Below are 17,137 nucleotides of genomic sequence, written 5' to 3'. Positions count from 1 at the left end.
GAAAAACAGCACCCACTGAAAAACGTTGCAAGGAGAGAAAATCAAAGGGCTCACTCCACAACATCCTTGAGACCCCACCAGCATGGAGAGGGAGGAGGGTGGGATCCTCTCTGAACACGGCCTCTAGGAACCAACTTCTTGGGAAATCTCAGAAAGTCTCAAGTTCTACCCAGGCAAGTAGGACACTAAACCCTGGGGAGGAAGACCCGGGTTTCTTGATTTATTTAATAATAGATCCTTGGAGCTCCCTTGCAATTGCTACCTCTCCATTCAGCTTCATGCCTGGCTGGACATTAATAATTGATTGTAAATAAGTTTTCATTGCTCCAACTAGACAACTGGCTTCTCTACCTCTGAATTCCCTACAGAGTTTTGCACAACTGGACACTCAGCCGGGACCTCACTAATTCCTCTCTGGACTGGATTCTTCTACTGTTCCTTGCCTGCCCCTCTATTCTTGTGTTCTGGTGTTCTGCCCAGGGGAACAGAACCAGCCAGCGCCACTCACTCCTCTGCTTCCTGAGAGCTAGCCTCACAGATGCTAACAAAGGGAAGGGAGAATTTGGAGTCTACAGACCTGACCGGCAAGGCTGACTGGTGAAAGCCACTGGTAGCTTCTGTAGGTCAGTGGGGTAGAGCTATTAGCAAGTTAGAACTCCTTAGTCTTCCTAAGGTAGCAAGGAGAGTTGTTAAGTTTGCAGTTTCCGGCAGATCTTGAGCCTCAGGAAGAAAATGTTGTGAAGAATATTTCCTGAGTGGAGCCTTTGGCAGGAGCCTTTCAGTTTCCTGGTTTTAGATACTTTACCTATAGAAGGAGTGCATAGTAATGTATCATTGTAGGCAGGTAATTGGGCCACATGATCAAAAATACCTTCCAGTTCAACACTTCCATCCAGTATCAGAATGTTTCATTCAGCCATGTTCAAGACAGAAATAAGGAATTGACATCAAGATCCACAGTTCAAATCACAACACTGATACTTACAAAGTTCCCTGTGTTTATCTCTCTGAACAAACCCTCTTGTCTATAAAATGTGGACAATAATAACATCTTGATCTGTGGCTCAAATGGTAGAGTACCAGCCTTGAGCAAAAAAGCTAAGCCAGAGAACAAGAGACTGAGTTCAAGCCCCAGTACCAACACTAATAAATAATAATAATAATAATAATAATAATAATAATAGGGGCTGGAGCATGGCCTAGTGGTAGAGTGCTTGCCTGGCATGCATGAAGCCCTGGATTCAATTCTTCAGTACCACATACACAGAAGTGGTGCCATAGTTCAAGTGGAAGAGCCCTAGCCTTGCGCATAAGTGCTCAAGGACAGTGCCCAGGCCTTGAGTTCAAGTCCCAGGACTGGCAAAATAATTAATTAATTAATTTAAAAAGTAATATCTTATTTGCGTAACCAGTGCTATGGACATTGTATTGGAAATATAAACACAACTACATAGACATAAAAATGTATGACTCTATAGATATAATGTTTTATTACATAGAATATGTATCTATGACATACAAACCCTCAGCCTAATTTTAGTTATGTTCTAAAATCTAAGTGCCAGTGATTGTATATAAAGATTCCCTTCTTGACTACTTGTTTATTAAACACGTCATTCAAAATGTGATGTAAAAATCAATGTTAATAAATTCTTTAATAAAAAATAATATCTTCATATCATAGATATGATGAGCTCTCATACCAGAATAGGTTTTATAAACTGAAGTGCTATTCACAACGTTACTGATTATAGAAAGGTCCTGACAATGCTAATAATAAACTTCCCTTTCAATTAACAAATGTTTATGATTGGCATCAGAAACAGAGAAAGATCACAATTGATGGTCCACTGTTAAATCCTCCCTCCCAACGGGAACCTGACACCCGATTCCTGCCTCCTGATGGGGACCTAAAAGAGCCAAGAGGTAAAGGCTCACTCCATGCATGTGGCTCGAGGTGTTTTGCCACTGACCTCTCCCAGTTTATGTCTGAAATTTGACAGCTGACTCTTCCCCAGGTAACAACACCCGCAGTAAATGGAAGCCTTTATATCTTAGAGCATTTCCTATAAAGGAGCAGCCCTCCAGGAAATAATAATCCCTTGCACAAACCCTCAACAAAATATGCTGATAAACTTGCCAAATTCTGTTCTTATTAAACACTAATTGCATTTCCTTGGTTAAGCACCATAAAAAAATTCATTGCAAGTTTTTTTGAAACAAGATACCAATTGCATTTTAATTGCTAGAGAGGAGAGAGTAGGAGGGAGAGACTTCACCAGGAAAATGCTAACTGGGCACAAACTCAGAAAGTCTTCTTCCAAAGCCAAAGGTCTCAGTTCTGAAACAGGAATTAAGAGGGAGAATTGAAACTTTTTGAGAGGCCAAATCTTCCCTCAGGAAAAATCTGACCTAATTGATGCTCAGACTTGAAGTCTAAGAGTCCCTGGATGGCTGGAATTTTGCACTACAGATTATGACAGATAGATTTCACAAATTTAGCAAATTAAGTAATTAGGCACCTACCAAAATTGTGGAGTCAGTGAGCCAGAGTCAATATCAAAGCTTGAAGAAACATGGAGGCAAGGAAAATTATATTTTGGTCCTATATTGCATGTGTGAGAGAGAAGAAAAAAAAAGGCTGGACCAGAATCATACCATCACTTCATTTTAATACCAGAACTCTAAAACCATTCTGAACACACAAACAACAACAACAAAATCCCGACAGTACCCTAGTTTAGCTCCAATCTCCTTATTTTACAGTGTCCTTGCCCCATGTAGGACCCACCAAAACCAGGTGGAACTGGAGATGGGTAAAGCCACACATGAGAATTAGTTTGGGCTGAGCCAAGCTGGGTGCCATCTTCTCAAGGGCCCCAAAGCTAGGGGATCCTCCAGGAGGCCACCTGAAAGACCAAGGAGAAGGCAGGACTAGGGGTGCTCCTGAGGATTCCCACAAAAGCCACCCTGAGGGCTGAGGAGGAGAGACATGTAGGTTCCTGACCATTTCTCTGTGCCCTCTCCTCCTCTCCTCCCCAAGATCCCTCACCATTCCCAGCCTAGACTCAGAGACTTCCTGCTGTGGAGGGACTAGAAATCAGGGCGTGGGGAAGAGGTCTGATGACCCAGCTTCCAGTCTGTGGGTGCAGTAGTAGGTCTCGCATGCTGCAGTATGAAATTCAAGCCTTCTATGTGGATGGAGGTTGCTGTTTCTCCTGCTGCTAGTGTTCCTGCCAGAGAGACCCGGAGACATGAGAGTGGTTAGCAGTGAGATTGGAGGAGAGGAAATAAGAAGACCTGGAGTGCGAATAGAGTCATGAACCAAAAGACAAAAAAAAGAGTGTGCATTCACAGTGTGGCTTCACTGCAGCCAGCCAAGTGACTTTTCTATTAGTAACTCACTTAGCCATTCAGATCCTTAACTTCCACTTCTACCAGATGGGAGCTAAAAATACCTGCTCTCTAGGTTATTTTTCTCAGATTTGAAGATGGACACATACACCCCCCTGGAAACTCTCAAGTATATCACCTACCAGCTGCTCCCGTGCACAGCCTCAAAGAAAGATTGTTTTCATGATCCCAGTCTGCCTCTGCAAGGTACTTAACACCAATACCGTGCTCTGATACACATGATGGCCCGCTGCTCAAAAGATGAAGCTCCGTGTCACACAGGATGTTAATTAGATGCGGAAAGGCCAAGCTCTGGCTGTAGAACAGGGAAGGCAGTTACTAGTAACTGCCTTAGAGACCACAGATGAATGGTGGTGATGCATGCATGCATAACACTGCAGGTTGCATCCCGCAAGCATTGCACTGGATCTATATACAGGTTCTATACAGGTTTTCATCTCCAACAGTCATCAAGGTAGCACATAATGGAACCAGGGTGGCTAAGCCTGGAACACTCTGGTTCTCCAAGGGCAGGAACTGACCAAGATCACCTAAGAAAGGGCAGATCTAGGCTACAAACTCACATCTGCTCTTGCCCAGCAAATGCTTCCACTGTTAGAAATCCAATAGATCTCATGTTACCAGCATCACTCTCTCCTTCCACTCTGATGGGGGTTCCCTAGTCCATTCCTTTCCAGCCCTCAGTAGGATACAGGCTTAAGGGATGGGGTTCCCACTGTCCCCCAAACAAGTCCTTCAGAAACCTTCCAGCCCTGGCCCTGCCTCCACACTCACCTGCACAGTGTCATGGATCCAGTCCAGGAACTCAGCTACCTTGGCATAGACACCTGGGTGATTGGGCTCTGCACAGCCACGACCCCAGCTGACCACCCCTGCCAGGTGCCAAGTGTCTCCAGCTGGGCACACCAGAGGCCCTCCGCTGTCCCCCTGAGGGATTCAGACACAGAGAAATCGCCAATCAGATCTTCTTTGTGGAAGAACACCAGATCCGTTTGGGGAATGGGCTTCTCTTTTCTAGCCTCTCCTGCTACCTGCTGGGATACCTGCTAACTTTGCCCTTTATAAACCCTCAGCCTGAGCTCTGCTCCTAGAGAGGCTGGTCAATGAACTGACAGGCATAGACCAAAGAAGCCAGGCTTATATGGTCCTCTTCCCTCGGCCACCAGCCACACCTGGCATGCATTAGCCCTCCCATCCAGGTAGCCAGCACACAGCATGCGGGGCGTGAGGGCTCCACTGTACATGCATGAGCTGTTGCAGAGCTGGGTGCTGAGTAGAGACACCATGGTGGCCTGTAGCATGTCCGAGCCATGAGCTGTAGAAGACACTGGGAAAGGCTGTAGGGCACACTAAGCGAGTACAGGAAGGCAGAGCAGCAAGATGGAAAGAGTAAGAAGTCCTAGAGACATGCAGACCCAAAGGGAAAAGCCTGGGGCAGGATCTAGATCAGGGGGCATCTGCCAGATGTCAGGCTGGGAGGGAGAAGAGGAACAGGACTCACACGGATATCAAATGTTGAGACTCCCTGGCCCTGGGACCTGGGCTTAAAGAAAGTGTTCAATGGTTGTTCTCCCCAAAGAGACATGGGCTGGACAGACTGGGTCCCCCAGGACTGCCAAAGGTGATGCTGGGGGAAAGGGGACAGATTCCATGTGGCCAGGGAAAGTGGGACTAGGATTCCTCCCCTGTCCCACACCCACCCACTTGATCCCAAGGGCCCTGGTAAGTGACTCACTATGGCTGGGATCAGTGTGGCCCCATCCAGACAGCCAACACTGGGAACCCCTTGCAAAATGCTGTTCCTCAGCTGGCAAGCACACAGCACCCACAGTGTCTGTGGAAAAGCGCATGGTCCTGATTCCCACTCAGGCTCAGTTTCCCTCCTCGGAGCATCAGCAAAGATCTCCTCATCCCCCATCTCAACAGTCCTAGCGTCTGATATCCACAAGCCCGGCTTCCTAGACAGCGAAGTCGTCCAGCACTGACCCACCTTGGGGGCGATCCTCAAGGGAGGCTCATGTGTACACTCTCTAGGTGGACAGTGCACTTGCTGACCAGCCTGACCTGGGCACTGAGGGGAGAATGGAAATTCCCCCCTGACCCAGGGAACCCAACTTCAAATTGGGACCCATTGGCCTTTTCACCAGGGCGCTCAATCTTCCTTACAGCAGTCTTTTCCAAAAGTCTTTACACCTCATTAAAGTAAAAGTAGACATGACTGTAGGTAATGCAGGCATCAAACTTGGGGAAAGAGCTATTTCCTCTTTAAGCTTTCCCCTTTAAGCCCCTCTAATTGCATCAAGGAGAAAGATTTCACTGGGTGCTAGACTCTCCCTCTCCAAATGCTATCAATCTCTGTCTGAATTGAAGGTGACAGGTCCAGGCTCAGAACTTCTACACAGGACACTACTGTCATGGAACTTGACGGTTGCATTATGTTGACACTCTAGGTTTTTGTGGTTACCACCAATTTACTATTCTACAAATATTAACTATTCAGTAACAGTTCATATACATGATGAGATCAGGGGGTTGTTTTTTTCCTCATTTGTTGGTGGTTCTGAGGATGGAAGCCAGGCCTTGAATTTGCTGGGCAAGTATGCAATCACAGAATTCCTCAGACACATGGTAAGATGTGAGAAGAAAACTCTTCAGGGGATGATGAGAAGAGTGATGAACATATGCATCTGAGGGGGGAGACTGAGGGTGAGTGTGCTTACAAGGGTGTAGTGTAGGCATGTCTGTGTGTGAGTGTGTGTGAATGCATGTGTGCATGTGATTAAGCATGTGATTGTGTGTGCAACTGAGGATGTGCCTGTGGGTGTCGTGTCTACAGTCAACACAGGTACACACTGAGTCGGCTGCAGCCTCGCTCACCCTGGCATGACAGCTGCTACAGCGGCAGGTGCTCTGGCCTTGGAGTTGGGACAGAAAGCTCAGGAACTGCTGGGCATGTGGCCTTCAAGACACTCAAGTCCTTCCCTAACCTTTAACCTCTTCATCTACCCACAAAGTAATTATAAGGACTGAGAGGATATTTGGAGAAATTCTTGCAACATGTTACAAAAATGACTGAGACCTAGGACCTGCCTTGGTCCACAGCTGCTTTGTGGAGAAGGCCACTCTCCATGGGACCTCAAAAAAAAAAATCCTGTGCACGGCCCATCCCCTAAACGAACCTGACAAGAAGAGCTTATGCATATTCAGATTCAGGAGAATGCAAACTCCCCAGAGTCCCCAAATGTATTGGATAGTTCAAAGCTGACGGAGTCAGGAGAAAACCTAAGGAGTCAGCGAGCCTCTCCTCCCACTAGCTTTCCTCCTTTGTAACCACTGCCTTCAGTCTGTTCATTCCCAAGCCTCACCTGAGGAATGCAGTGGCATCTGGAGCCGCAGTAGGGCAATGTCATAGTCATGACTCCGAGCACTATACGAGGGGTGGGAGATGATCTTCTCCACTACAGCCCCTGGTGTGGCCTGACAACACTGTGGCTCACCAGCCCTGCATAGACCCGCCAGCTGGACAGATAGGATAGCCTGTAACTGCACACAAAGACCATGCTAAGCCCAGGGAAGGAAGAAAGGTAGAAGTTGGCTGGGGAAGCCATTAGTGGTAGACCATACCCAAGGATCACCCCAGCCCGGAGCATGCAGTAAGTATTTAATAGATACACCAGGACTCGTGGATAGAGAAATACATGGGTCACCTGCGACCATTACTCCCTCTCTTCCTGTGTAAATCACCTTCCAAGTTGCCTAGCAATCACAAAAGGGCTTTGTGTGATAGCCAAATTCTGAACTGAGGCAGAAAACTTCCCTCAACCCTGTCTTTCCACGTACTATGTGAGATTCTGATGGTTTTTTTTTTTTTTGCCAGTCCTGGGCTTAAGCTCAGGGCCTGAGCACTGTCCCTGGACTTTCTCAAGGCTAGAGCTCTACCACTTGAGCCTCAGCACCACTTCCGGCTTTTTTGTATGTATGTGGTACCAAGGAATCGAACCCGGGTCTTCATGCATGCTAGGCAAACACTTTAACCACTAGGCCAAACTCCCGGCCTCTGATGGTTCTTGACTCCCCCATTCACCTCAGTTTCCTCACTCTAAAATGGAGATTGTCCCTTCTGCTCTGCCTACCACCAAGAGAAGATATCTGCCATTTATTCCAACTAATATTTACTACCTGTTACATTCAGGAACTGTTCAAGACCCCAGGGACCCAAGAATGGAGACATTCACAAATATATTCATTGTAAATAAGACTGAGAGTCACTCCCATATTGCTTCTGCTCTGAAGAGGAAGAAAGTAATTACATGGAAAAGATTTAATTACAGTGGAGATAGATGTTAAGAAGCACAGAGTGCTATGGATGCAAAAGATTTTACATACTGAAAAAACCAAATGAATATAAAGAACCAGCTTTTGTGTTATCACTGATCTTCACACAGAAGTGAACAGATTGGAACTTGGCACTGGATGTGGAAAATATCACTCTTGCCCACTGGGAACAGACTCACCAACAGCCAACCAAAAAGGTGAGTCCCTCACCACCCCAGTAGTCCCCCAGACTTGCCTGTGCATGCAGTGTGCAGCAGTCCCCACCCAATGGGGTGCCAGCACAGAACCCCCACACGTGTGCTGTGAACCGAGGGCCACACTGGCCTGCCATGGCCAGCATCCAGGAGCTACAGCCTGCCCACCGACTATCCGGGAAGCCAGAGGCCTTGCCCCACACTCTGCCAACAGAAAGGGTGAGATAGCAAAGAGTGCCAATGTCAGAGAGCCAGTGTGAATGGCTCTCATTTACTATTCCTGGCCCTAAGAAGGGAAGACAGAAAGATAGGAGTTTGATTAGCACAGACTGTGGCTTGCTGAGAGCAGGGACCATGTCTGCAGTATCTAAGGAGGCTTAATAACCATCCCACAGTACAAAGTAAGGGTCAAAGTACCAATGTGTGGATAGATGTTAGGAAGGCCCAAAGACTAGACAGATGTATAGATGGGAAGACAGGCAAGACGAACCCCACAGATTGTTTCCCACTTGACCTCTGGTTTCTCACCCATCCTTGGCCTCCAGAAACTGCTATCGGGTTGCTCAGCAGCTGATACTGATTCTGCCTCTGGAGCTTTCCACAAGGACATGGCAGTGAGTGCCAGAGGCCAAGGCAGAAAGGAGACATAGTAACATAGGGAATCATCAACCCAGCCAACCTGGGATGGCTAGGGATGTGACAGAAAAGCAGCAGAAATAAAGCCCCCTCCACCCCAGCTGAGCCTCCCATAGTGGTCCTCCACTTTCGGGGCAATGGGGAGACTCCTCCTTTCCACTGCCACCTTCCTGAGCCCAACATATGACTCACCAGAGCATTTGAGGGAAACAATTCGGCCAGAAGTACAGTTGTCCCTGCAAAACAGAGGGGCCAGCAAGAAGCTGGACAGGGCCAACCCAAGGCCACATACATCCAAAGGCATTAAGGACAGGGGACTGGTAGAAGAGGAAAGACAGTTCTGAAGGCTGTCATGTGGTCACCAACTTAAAGAAAAGCATCTTTTCCTTCCTATCCCACCCTAGAGCTCAGGTGCCTTCTCTCAATCCATGCCCAAGACAGTAGTGGGCTTTCTACTTTAGTCTCTTAGAGGGCAACAGATAGCTTCATAACCCTAGTGGATCAATTTGAAGAAGGCCCAAATTTACAGAGTATCGACAGAAAGCTCACTACCAGGCTGTCCTGGAGTAAAATTGTTCTGTACTCCTCATCAGGGCTCCTGTCACCCAACCGCCCGCTAAGCCTTACCAGAGTGCTGGAGATGTTGTTCTGTGGCAGAACCCTTGTTAAACAGAGGTGAGACCCTAGGGTTTGATCTTGAGCATGAAAAGAGCAGCAGCATCATACCTGGGTTACCACACCTCCTTCACAAGGCCTCCCTGTCCAGAAGAAATCTGAGCAAACTCCTGGGAGCTACTAAGCTTGATGTCAGACAGGTTCACTCCCTTGTGGTGAGTGAGTCTTGGCAGGGGAAGGGAAAAAAAAGAAGAAATCAGCTTTATACTATAACATGAGATACAGGTTAATTATAATCATAATTAAAATGTGTATGAGATGCCCAAGCAGTGCAGTGGCCATGACAATAACTTGTGACGGAAGAACAGGCTGGGGCACCAGAGGACTAGAATGAATAAGAACTTGGATGTTGACAAGCATACTGCAGTCTCTGACTCTACTTCCCCCGCCCTCCAGCCACTTCCTCCTCTTCTCCTCCTCCTCCTCCTCCCCCAGGTCTGGTTCCTGTTACCTGAGATGCCCAAGGCTCTAGCACACCTGCAGCCCCAGGCCAAGGTTCCAGCCCTCATGGCATACGAGGAACCAGCTTGGCCAGGCTCTCACTTGTACTTCCAGCAAGGAGTTGTCACTGTTTATTCTGAAAGATACTGAAAACATAGCATGAAAACCAAATTACCAGCACCGTATACCTACACTTCTAGTTTCCAAAACTGTGTGAACATATGTATCTGTGGGTGAAGCCAACCTGTCTGTGGTGTTTTTGTTATCACAATAAAAACAAACTAACATGGAGGCTCTGAACTAAGCTCCTTTTCTACATGTTACATACTTTATCTTTGCAACTTTAGTATTTTCATTCCCATTTTAGAGTGAAAGAAACAGAGGCTCAAAGAAATAATGTACCCAAGGCCATGTTAAGTAGCAAAAGTCTAAGCTTGTTCCGATTTCTATAATGGATTCTAAACCCCAGTCTCAGGGCAGTGTCATGCTTTCTGATTCTCATCTCTTACCCAGAAGGGAGAGGACATACAAGAGAGGGCAGGGGGCAATTAGAAGTGACATTTCCAGATGTCTAGATAGCCTTTGTGTCATACACTGCTTACAAATGCTATGCCTAATGTTAGCTCCCTTGCTGCATATGACAAGTTTCAATGCCATGTCCTAATCAATGCTCAGGACAGTCCCCTGGGAGGTTGACAAGCATAGAGCATCAAATCCGAGAGCAACGTTGCCACCTAGACCTTGTCACCACCCTCATCTTAGAGTAGGGAAACACAGATGGCTGATGGTGAACTCATAGTCCCTTGTAGTGTTTTTATTTTTGTTTTTGTCAGTCATGGGTCTTGAACTCAGGACCTGGGTGCTGTCCCTGAGCTCTTGTGCTCTACCACTTTGAGCCACAGTGTGATTTTCTGGTGGTTAATTGGAGGTAAGACTGTCCTGGGCTTTCCTGCCAGGGCTAGCTTCAAACTGAATTCCTCAGATCTCAGCCTTTTGTTTTGATCCTAGAGCTGTAATGAGCTCTGGGCTGGGTGGCAGGGGGAGTTTGGTAGCCTTATGTGTGTGGTGGGGGTGTGGGGGGGTGGCGCACCTGTTTTGGGAAGCACAGGGAGCAGAGCTTCCTCATTGCTGACACCTGAACAGCTCAAAGTCATCTCCTCATCCTGCAAGGTGGAGGTAGACGGAGAGGCAGCTGGCCACAGATATAGTACTTTAGAAAAGGAAAAGAGAGGGTCACAGAAATGAGGGCAGGGAAAGGCAGAAGCCCAAGGTTCAGAAGAAGACACTCCTGCCACAGAGGCAGCTCAGCCACCAACCCAAGTTGCCCTTTAGGCAGGACTCCAACTCACCTGTAAGGATGGGCATAGAATTGTCTCTCGGACTCTGCCTTTCTCTTGGTCGCTCTGCCTGTCTCTGTCTGTGTCTCTACCAGGGCAAAGATTTTCAGGAAATGTCTGACTAGAACTCTTCCTGGCTTATCATTCAAGTAACTTAGTACCACAGAACTAACCCATTCTGTAGGTAAAGCCAAGGCTGGCCTGCTGTGTTCCACCCCCTCTCCCCTGGCTGTCTTCATAGACTAGACAAGGAAGGCATGCATCCTGTTTCCCTATACTTGCTCAGCTCCTACTTCTCTCTTCCCACTCCTCCCAGTCCCTGTCTTGCAAACTTCTCCAGACCACAGAATGGCTCCCCGCACTGACCTAGAAGCCATGAGCCAACACCTGTTCCTGCCAACAACATCAGGGCTGCCAGTGCCACGCAGCCACGTCGCAGGGCGCACCGGCACCTGGCCTGAGAGACTGTGGAAGGAGACAGAGGGATTTCTGGGTTTCTCAGTGAGCCCCACTCCGCCCCCAGGCACTAGTGAGCTCTGACAGGAGCCCGCCCCTGCCCCACAGGTCTGGAATGGGTATGGGCAGCAGGGTCAGTGGCCTCTCGAGCCCATTCAACCCCCAATATGTTTTCTCACCCCCAAACCTGTGGGGCTGACTCCAGGAGACCCCCCCACTGTGTCATCTCCCCTCAGCTAATATGACCTACTAGGTTGCTGCTGGTCTCCTGGCTGTGCTCTGAAGATCCCAGGTCCTGGGGCCTCTGACAATGGAGCCTCCATAGGGTCATTCAGCATTGAGCTCTGGGGAAATAGTTGTCAGAATCTCAGGATTTCCACATCAAGGGCTGCCAAGAGAAGACCCGCCCTTCTCTCTAATCTTAGCCTTCCCTCTGCTAGCCTCTACCTACAAGGCTTTGTTTACCTTGACCATGCCCGTGTGTACCCCAAGCTGTCCCTCCAGCCCCCTCCGCTCTCGTGGAGCCCCGATTGTCCCTCATTTTACTTTCATGTGGCCATAAGAATCAGAGTAAAGACTAGAATCCAGACTTAACCCACTCACACACCCTCATCTTTGCGTCTACAAGCACCAAGGACATCTGATGGGGTCTCTCAACATCCCACCACAAGCTTCACACACACACACACACACACACACACACACACAGCACACACACACACACACACACACCATTCATTCATCATCAAATATCTTTAAGCCAGTGTACAGAGACCACACGTACAGTTTAGAGGATTCCGGATATATCAACATGGACCACTCTGCCACTGCCTCCAAGAATATAGTTTTCTCCCAAAGATAACTCATAAAAACAAAGTGGAACATAACACCACCACCAAAAAAGAGCTCAACTAATTACAACTGCCATTCAAAACAATAAGAACTTACTTCTCAGTGACAAGAGTTAAGGAAAGCGTCTTAGAAGATGCAGCCTCTAAGACAGGTCCTTATGATGAGCAGGGTATGCGCTGAAATCTATATCAAGAACTGACGAGTCGTCCAGACCTAAAAGACTGAATAGGCAATGGCATGGCAGACAGAACACGTGCAGCGGAATGAGTCATATGTATATCTGAAACTCTTGAGACATGAAGAAGCATAATAAAACATAAGATCTTGGAAAAGCATTGAACAGCTTGAAGCTAAAAGCTCTCTCCATGGAGGGTACTCCCCTGAATCTCTAAGCCTTTTCAGATGATCGAGATGAAACCTGCTGTTCTCGTCCTCATGCAGTGGATTCCTGATGACTCTAAGATTCAGAGAGGAGGTCATTTCTTCAGGAAACTTTGTTCAACTCACAATGCATCTACTGTGACTCTGTCTAGTGTTCAACTTACTTCTCTCTCTCTTTCCTTCCTTTCTAGTTTATGTATCCCAAGGTACACGGGGCACAAAGAAGCAATTCAGCTGGAGTACATGGAGTGAAATAAGACAAGTAAAAAGGAAGGGTAGGAGAAAGAGAGGGAGGGAAGGGAAAAAAAAAACCAATATAATGTGATCAAAATGGCTTTATAAATTATAAAATGGCATGCAAATATAAATCATAATAATATTAATAAAGAGTACAAATTAGCTGTAGATCCTCTCTTGGGGAACTTAGAATCTAGTAGAGTAAGACTCCTTAAAATTGAAGTGACTTGAATTGGGCACCAGTGCTTCACTAGCTGCTCAAGGAGAATGAGCTCTGAGGATTACAGTTTGAAGCCATCCTGAGCCAGAAAGATCTTGAAACTCTAATCTTCCATTAAGCATCCCCCCCCCCAAAAAAAAGACAGAAGTGGAGCCGTGCCTCAAGTGGTTGAGTGTTAGTTAGCCTTAAGCAGAAAAGTTCAGGGACAGTGACCAGGAAGGACCTAAGTGCAAGCCCCAAGTCTGGTGCACACACACACACACACACACACACACACACACACACACACACACACCTGAAGTGATTCAAGCTAGGAAAGGTAGTTCATCCCTGTAATCCCAGCACTTGTGACACTGAGGCAGGAGGGTCGTGAGTTTAAAGAGAGTCGTACCTATAATATGACAAGACTCTGTCTTAAAACAAACAAACCAACTCTAGAGTGGTTCACATCTTGCCCTTAGGTCACAATTTGGTGCCAACACACTTGTCTCCAGTAATCATAAAAGCCTTAAAACTTGACTCTAAAGCAATTTGGCTTAGATGTGAGTTTCACAATGTTACAAAGAATGTCCTTTCATCAAAGTCCTCCTCAGTCCTGCTTTTGTGCTTCATTGAGCTGACCTCAGCCAGCGATCAGGAAAGCCTCTCTTAGACTCACCCAGCACAACTACCTTCAATTGGCCTGAAAATCATTGCACTGGAGCCAGGAATACCCATGCCAGCTCAGCTCACACCTGGGGCAGCAGCCCCTCTGCAGCCCCGCCTCCCCATCCCTATGCCAATCATAGCCAGCCCCTTAGGACTGCCCTCCACACACATACACTGGCAACAGGCCCTGTTTCTCCAGAAACACTCCCTCTGGCCTAGACGTGAGGTTAAAGTCAGGACAGTAGACCAGAGAAAACAGTCAAGAAAGTAGACATGGAGCAACATGGTACGTCTGAAATTTCAGTTTTATCTCTGGAGATATGCTTTCTCTTGAGCTAATGTCCCTTCAAGCAGAGAGGCAGGGGCATGGTCTAGAGTATGTCCAGCCTTCTTTCCTGTCTCAGTATTCAGGAGTTAGGCCTTAAGCCAAGACTCTGAACAAAGTGGCCTCAAGTGCGTCCCAATCTCAAAACCCACTACTGCCCAAACCCATGAGATCGCCTAAACACATGGCCTTTCATGCTACAGGACTTCCTAGTTTGCTTTGGAATGGGAGTTAATGCAATTTTGAATTGCTCTGTACTCCTCAGGTGCAAAGCTCTGTACTATTAGGTCCAGGAGGGAGTAAGAGAGAATCATAAAAGGCAGTCCCTAGGCAGAAAGCAGAAGACTAACAGCACAGGGTTCTTTGAGGATCCAGCCACTGCCCCCAGGACACTTCCCACCAGCCCAGAATCCCAGAACAAAACTAAAAGAGAAAGAGGTCAGAGCAGGGAGGGCACAGAGGCATAGCCTTACCATGTGAGTCAATGGCACTGATGTTACGTCTTCAGGAGCTACTAGGCAGGGCACTTCTCTTGTCCCGTGTCAACTTGGTTGGAATATGAGGTGTCCCCAGTTCACACACATTCCTTCTCTTTGTCTCCCCCCACCCGCCACACACACACCAGAGAGATAATAAACTTTGCTCAGGTCCCATGAATAGGCCCCTTGTTGCAAGGAAGGGGACCAAGGGCTGAGCTAATAGAGAAAAATGTTATAGGGAGGAGGGGAGGCAAACTTCTGTTGCTTAGCAACCAGGTCCCCTGTGCCAAAGAGTGTGCCTCACGTATGCTAGCACAATTCCAGCTTCCTGCTGACATGGTTGTATTGGAGACAGTGATATTAGCATTTGTTGAAATGTTTCTGAGCCCTGAGGATGACATCACCCTTCTGTGTGGGTTGGCTTTTCCAGCAGTCTGGGACTGTCACCATGTTGGAGTTATTGGGGGTGATGATGAGGGATTGTTGTCAAATCTTTCCTCAGAGCTATACCTGCCACTCCATTGCTAGCAAGTGGGGCCTCGCTACTTAAAGTTGCTACAGGAGCTTTCCATGTTATCTGCTTTCCAATATAAGGGGACCACAAGGGGCATGGTCTGAACTGAAAATACCTGGGAGTCACATAAATCTCTGTAAAGAAGACAAAGGAGATAGAACAGTCCTAGGGGAGAATAAGACTGGTGTGGCTTTCCTCTACTCCAGTCACCTCTCGTATTCCACCAAGGAGACTGTTAAGATCTGGGCATCAGAGTCAGGCCTTCATGTAGCTAGAACTGTCCTCAGTGAATCGCACATGAAAGAGGGAAGATAACAGTACCCACCTCTCAGGCCCTCTCAGGCGTGGCATTAGAAACAGATGTGACACTGGATGTGAGGCTCTTATTCTGTTTTCTGGTTTAGACAGCTATCATCACTGTTGAAATTCAACGCCCCCTCCCCTTAGTTGTGGGCTCTGAGCTTAGTTATGTGGCAGAGGTCTCCACACAACCCAATGGAAAGACGGAGGTTGCTTACAAATTACAAAGGTGGATAAAAAAAGACCTATGGCTAGAAATGGGACTACCTTGGCTAGGATCTGAGAACTCCAGGGACAAGGAACTTTTGCCTACAAGCATTAATACCTACTATGTGTCATCAGTATGTGGCAGAGGGGTTGACTAAGTTACAGGCCTGGAGTCTGTGGGCTGAGAGATAGGAGTAGATATAAATAACTGCTATTTGCAAAACGAGAAATTACAGAGGCACAAACACAGAGGTACAGGAGAGGAGAAAGAGAGGTGGCGAGAGGGCTTCACAAAGGAGAAAACATCTGCACTGGATTTGAGAAATAAGAAGGCAATAATGGAAAAGGACATTTGGAAAATGACTGAGTAAAGGTCTCTGAAAATTCAACCCTCCTAAAAGCAATTAAAAGACTAGCAAATAAATTCTCAGAATCAGCTGTGGAAATTAATCAGCGGCTTACAGCAATCTAGTATAAGTTTGTTCAAAAGAAGACAGCAAGAACAGGAAGCTTTTTTAACTTGTATTTTAACTTGTTATAATTCTACCTCCCTCCTCCCATCCTAAGTCTGTAGTATTCTTGAAAAAACAAGCATCCCTGGGTAGGGGGTTTGGCCTAGTGGTAGAGTGCCTGCCTAGCATGCACGAAGACCCAGGTTCAATTCCTCCGTACCACATACATAGAAAAACGCCGGAAGTGGTGCTGAGGCTCAAGTAGTAGAGCTCTAGCCTTGAGAAAGTCCAAGGACAGTGTTTACGCCCTGAGCGCAAGCCCAGGACTGGCAAAAAAAAAAAAATAAGCATCCCTCTGGACAGGTGTTACGGCTCACACCTATAATCCGTTATTTGGGAAGTGGCTATAGGAGGACGATAGTCCAAAGCCAGCAGGGGGAGAGAGGGAGAGGAATTCATGAATCTGTCTCAAAAAATAAGGCCGATACAGTAGGTCAGTCCCACATGTAAGGCCGTGCTGATTTGACCTGACTTGGAGCTTATCCAGTCTGAGTATCTTTTAACCTAAGGGAAATTATTGAAAACAACTGGAGACAACTATTGGACTTCATGGCAATCTGTAGCAGTGGTTAACAACTACCCATCCACCTTAAAAGGGAAATCTGGGGCCAGGAGTGTGGCCTAGTGATAGAGTGCTTGCATCCCATGCACAAAGCCCTGGATCCAATTTCTTGGTACCACATACCCAGAAAAAGCAGGAAGTGGTGCTGTGGCTCAAGTGGGAAAGCACTAGCCATGAGAAAACTCAAGGACAGTGTTCAGGCCCTGAATTCAAGCCCCAGAACCAGCAAAAAAAAGGTGGGGAGAGGGGAATCTGGAATGAGATGTCCAGGTGATACAGTATTTATCCTTGGCTTCAGCAATCCTGATCTCCTACAATCGCCCTCAATGTGCTGGCATACCACCAGTGTCCACTGTCATACACCACTGGTACAAGAATTACAGGAAACCCAGGGCAAGGATGCTTCCTTTCT

At 47.2% G+C, this 17,137-nt stretch overlaps 1 protein-coding gene and 1 long non-coding RNA gene across 2 annotated transcripts; both read right to left on the bottom strand.

Annotated features, from left to right (window-relative positions):
• Positions 1-652: 652 nt before the first annotated feature.
• On the bottom strand, positions 653-2,872 carry LOC150045560 (uncharacterized). Its single transcript, XR_016532803.1, has 3 exons — positions 2,792-2,872; positions 2,527-2,605; positions 653-805 (listed from the first exon to the last, which is right to left on the bottom strand). It is a non-coding gene; the product is annotated as an uncharacterized LOC150045560 (long non-coding RNA).
• Positions 2,873-2,885: 13 nt separating this feature from the next.
• Positions 2,886-11,826, bottom strand: Tmprss5 (transmembrane serine protease 5). Its single transcript, XM_090319327.1, is given in 13 exon segments — positions 2,886-2,909; positions 4,189-4,341; positions 4,587-4,729; positions 5,150-5,248; positions 6,780-6,878; positions 6,881-6,957; positions 7,985-8,147; positions 8,772-8,815; positions 9,306-9,419; positions 9,706-9,841; positions 10,786-10,905; positions 11,399-11,497; positions 11,739-11,826. Coding segments are annotated over 13 exon segments (1,359 nt in total).
• Positions 11,827-17,137: the final 5,311 nt, after the last annotated feature.

Source organism: Megascapheus bottae, chromosome 27 (genome assembly GCF_031878675.1).
Source record: "Megascapheus bottae isolate mThoBot1 chromosome 27, mThoBot2.hap1, whole genome shotgun sequence".
NCBI lineage: Eukaryota > Metazoa > Chordata > Mammalia > Rodentia > Geomyidae > Megascapheus > Megascapheus bottae.
The sequence above is the reverse complement of the archived record's forward strand: the minus strand, read 5'-3'. Positions and strand labels throughout refer to the sequence as shown.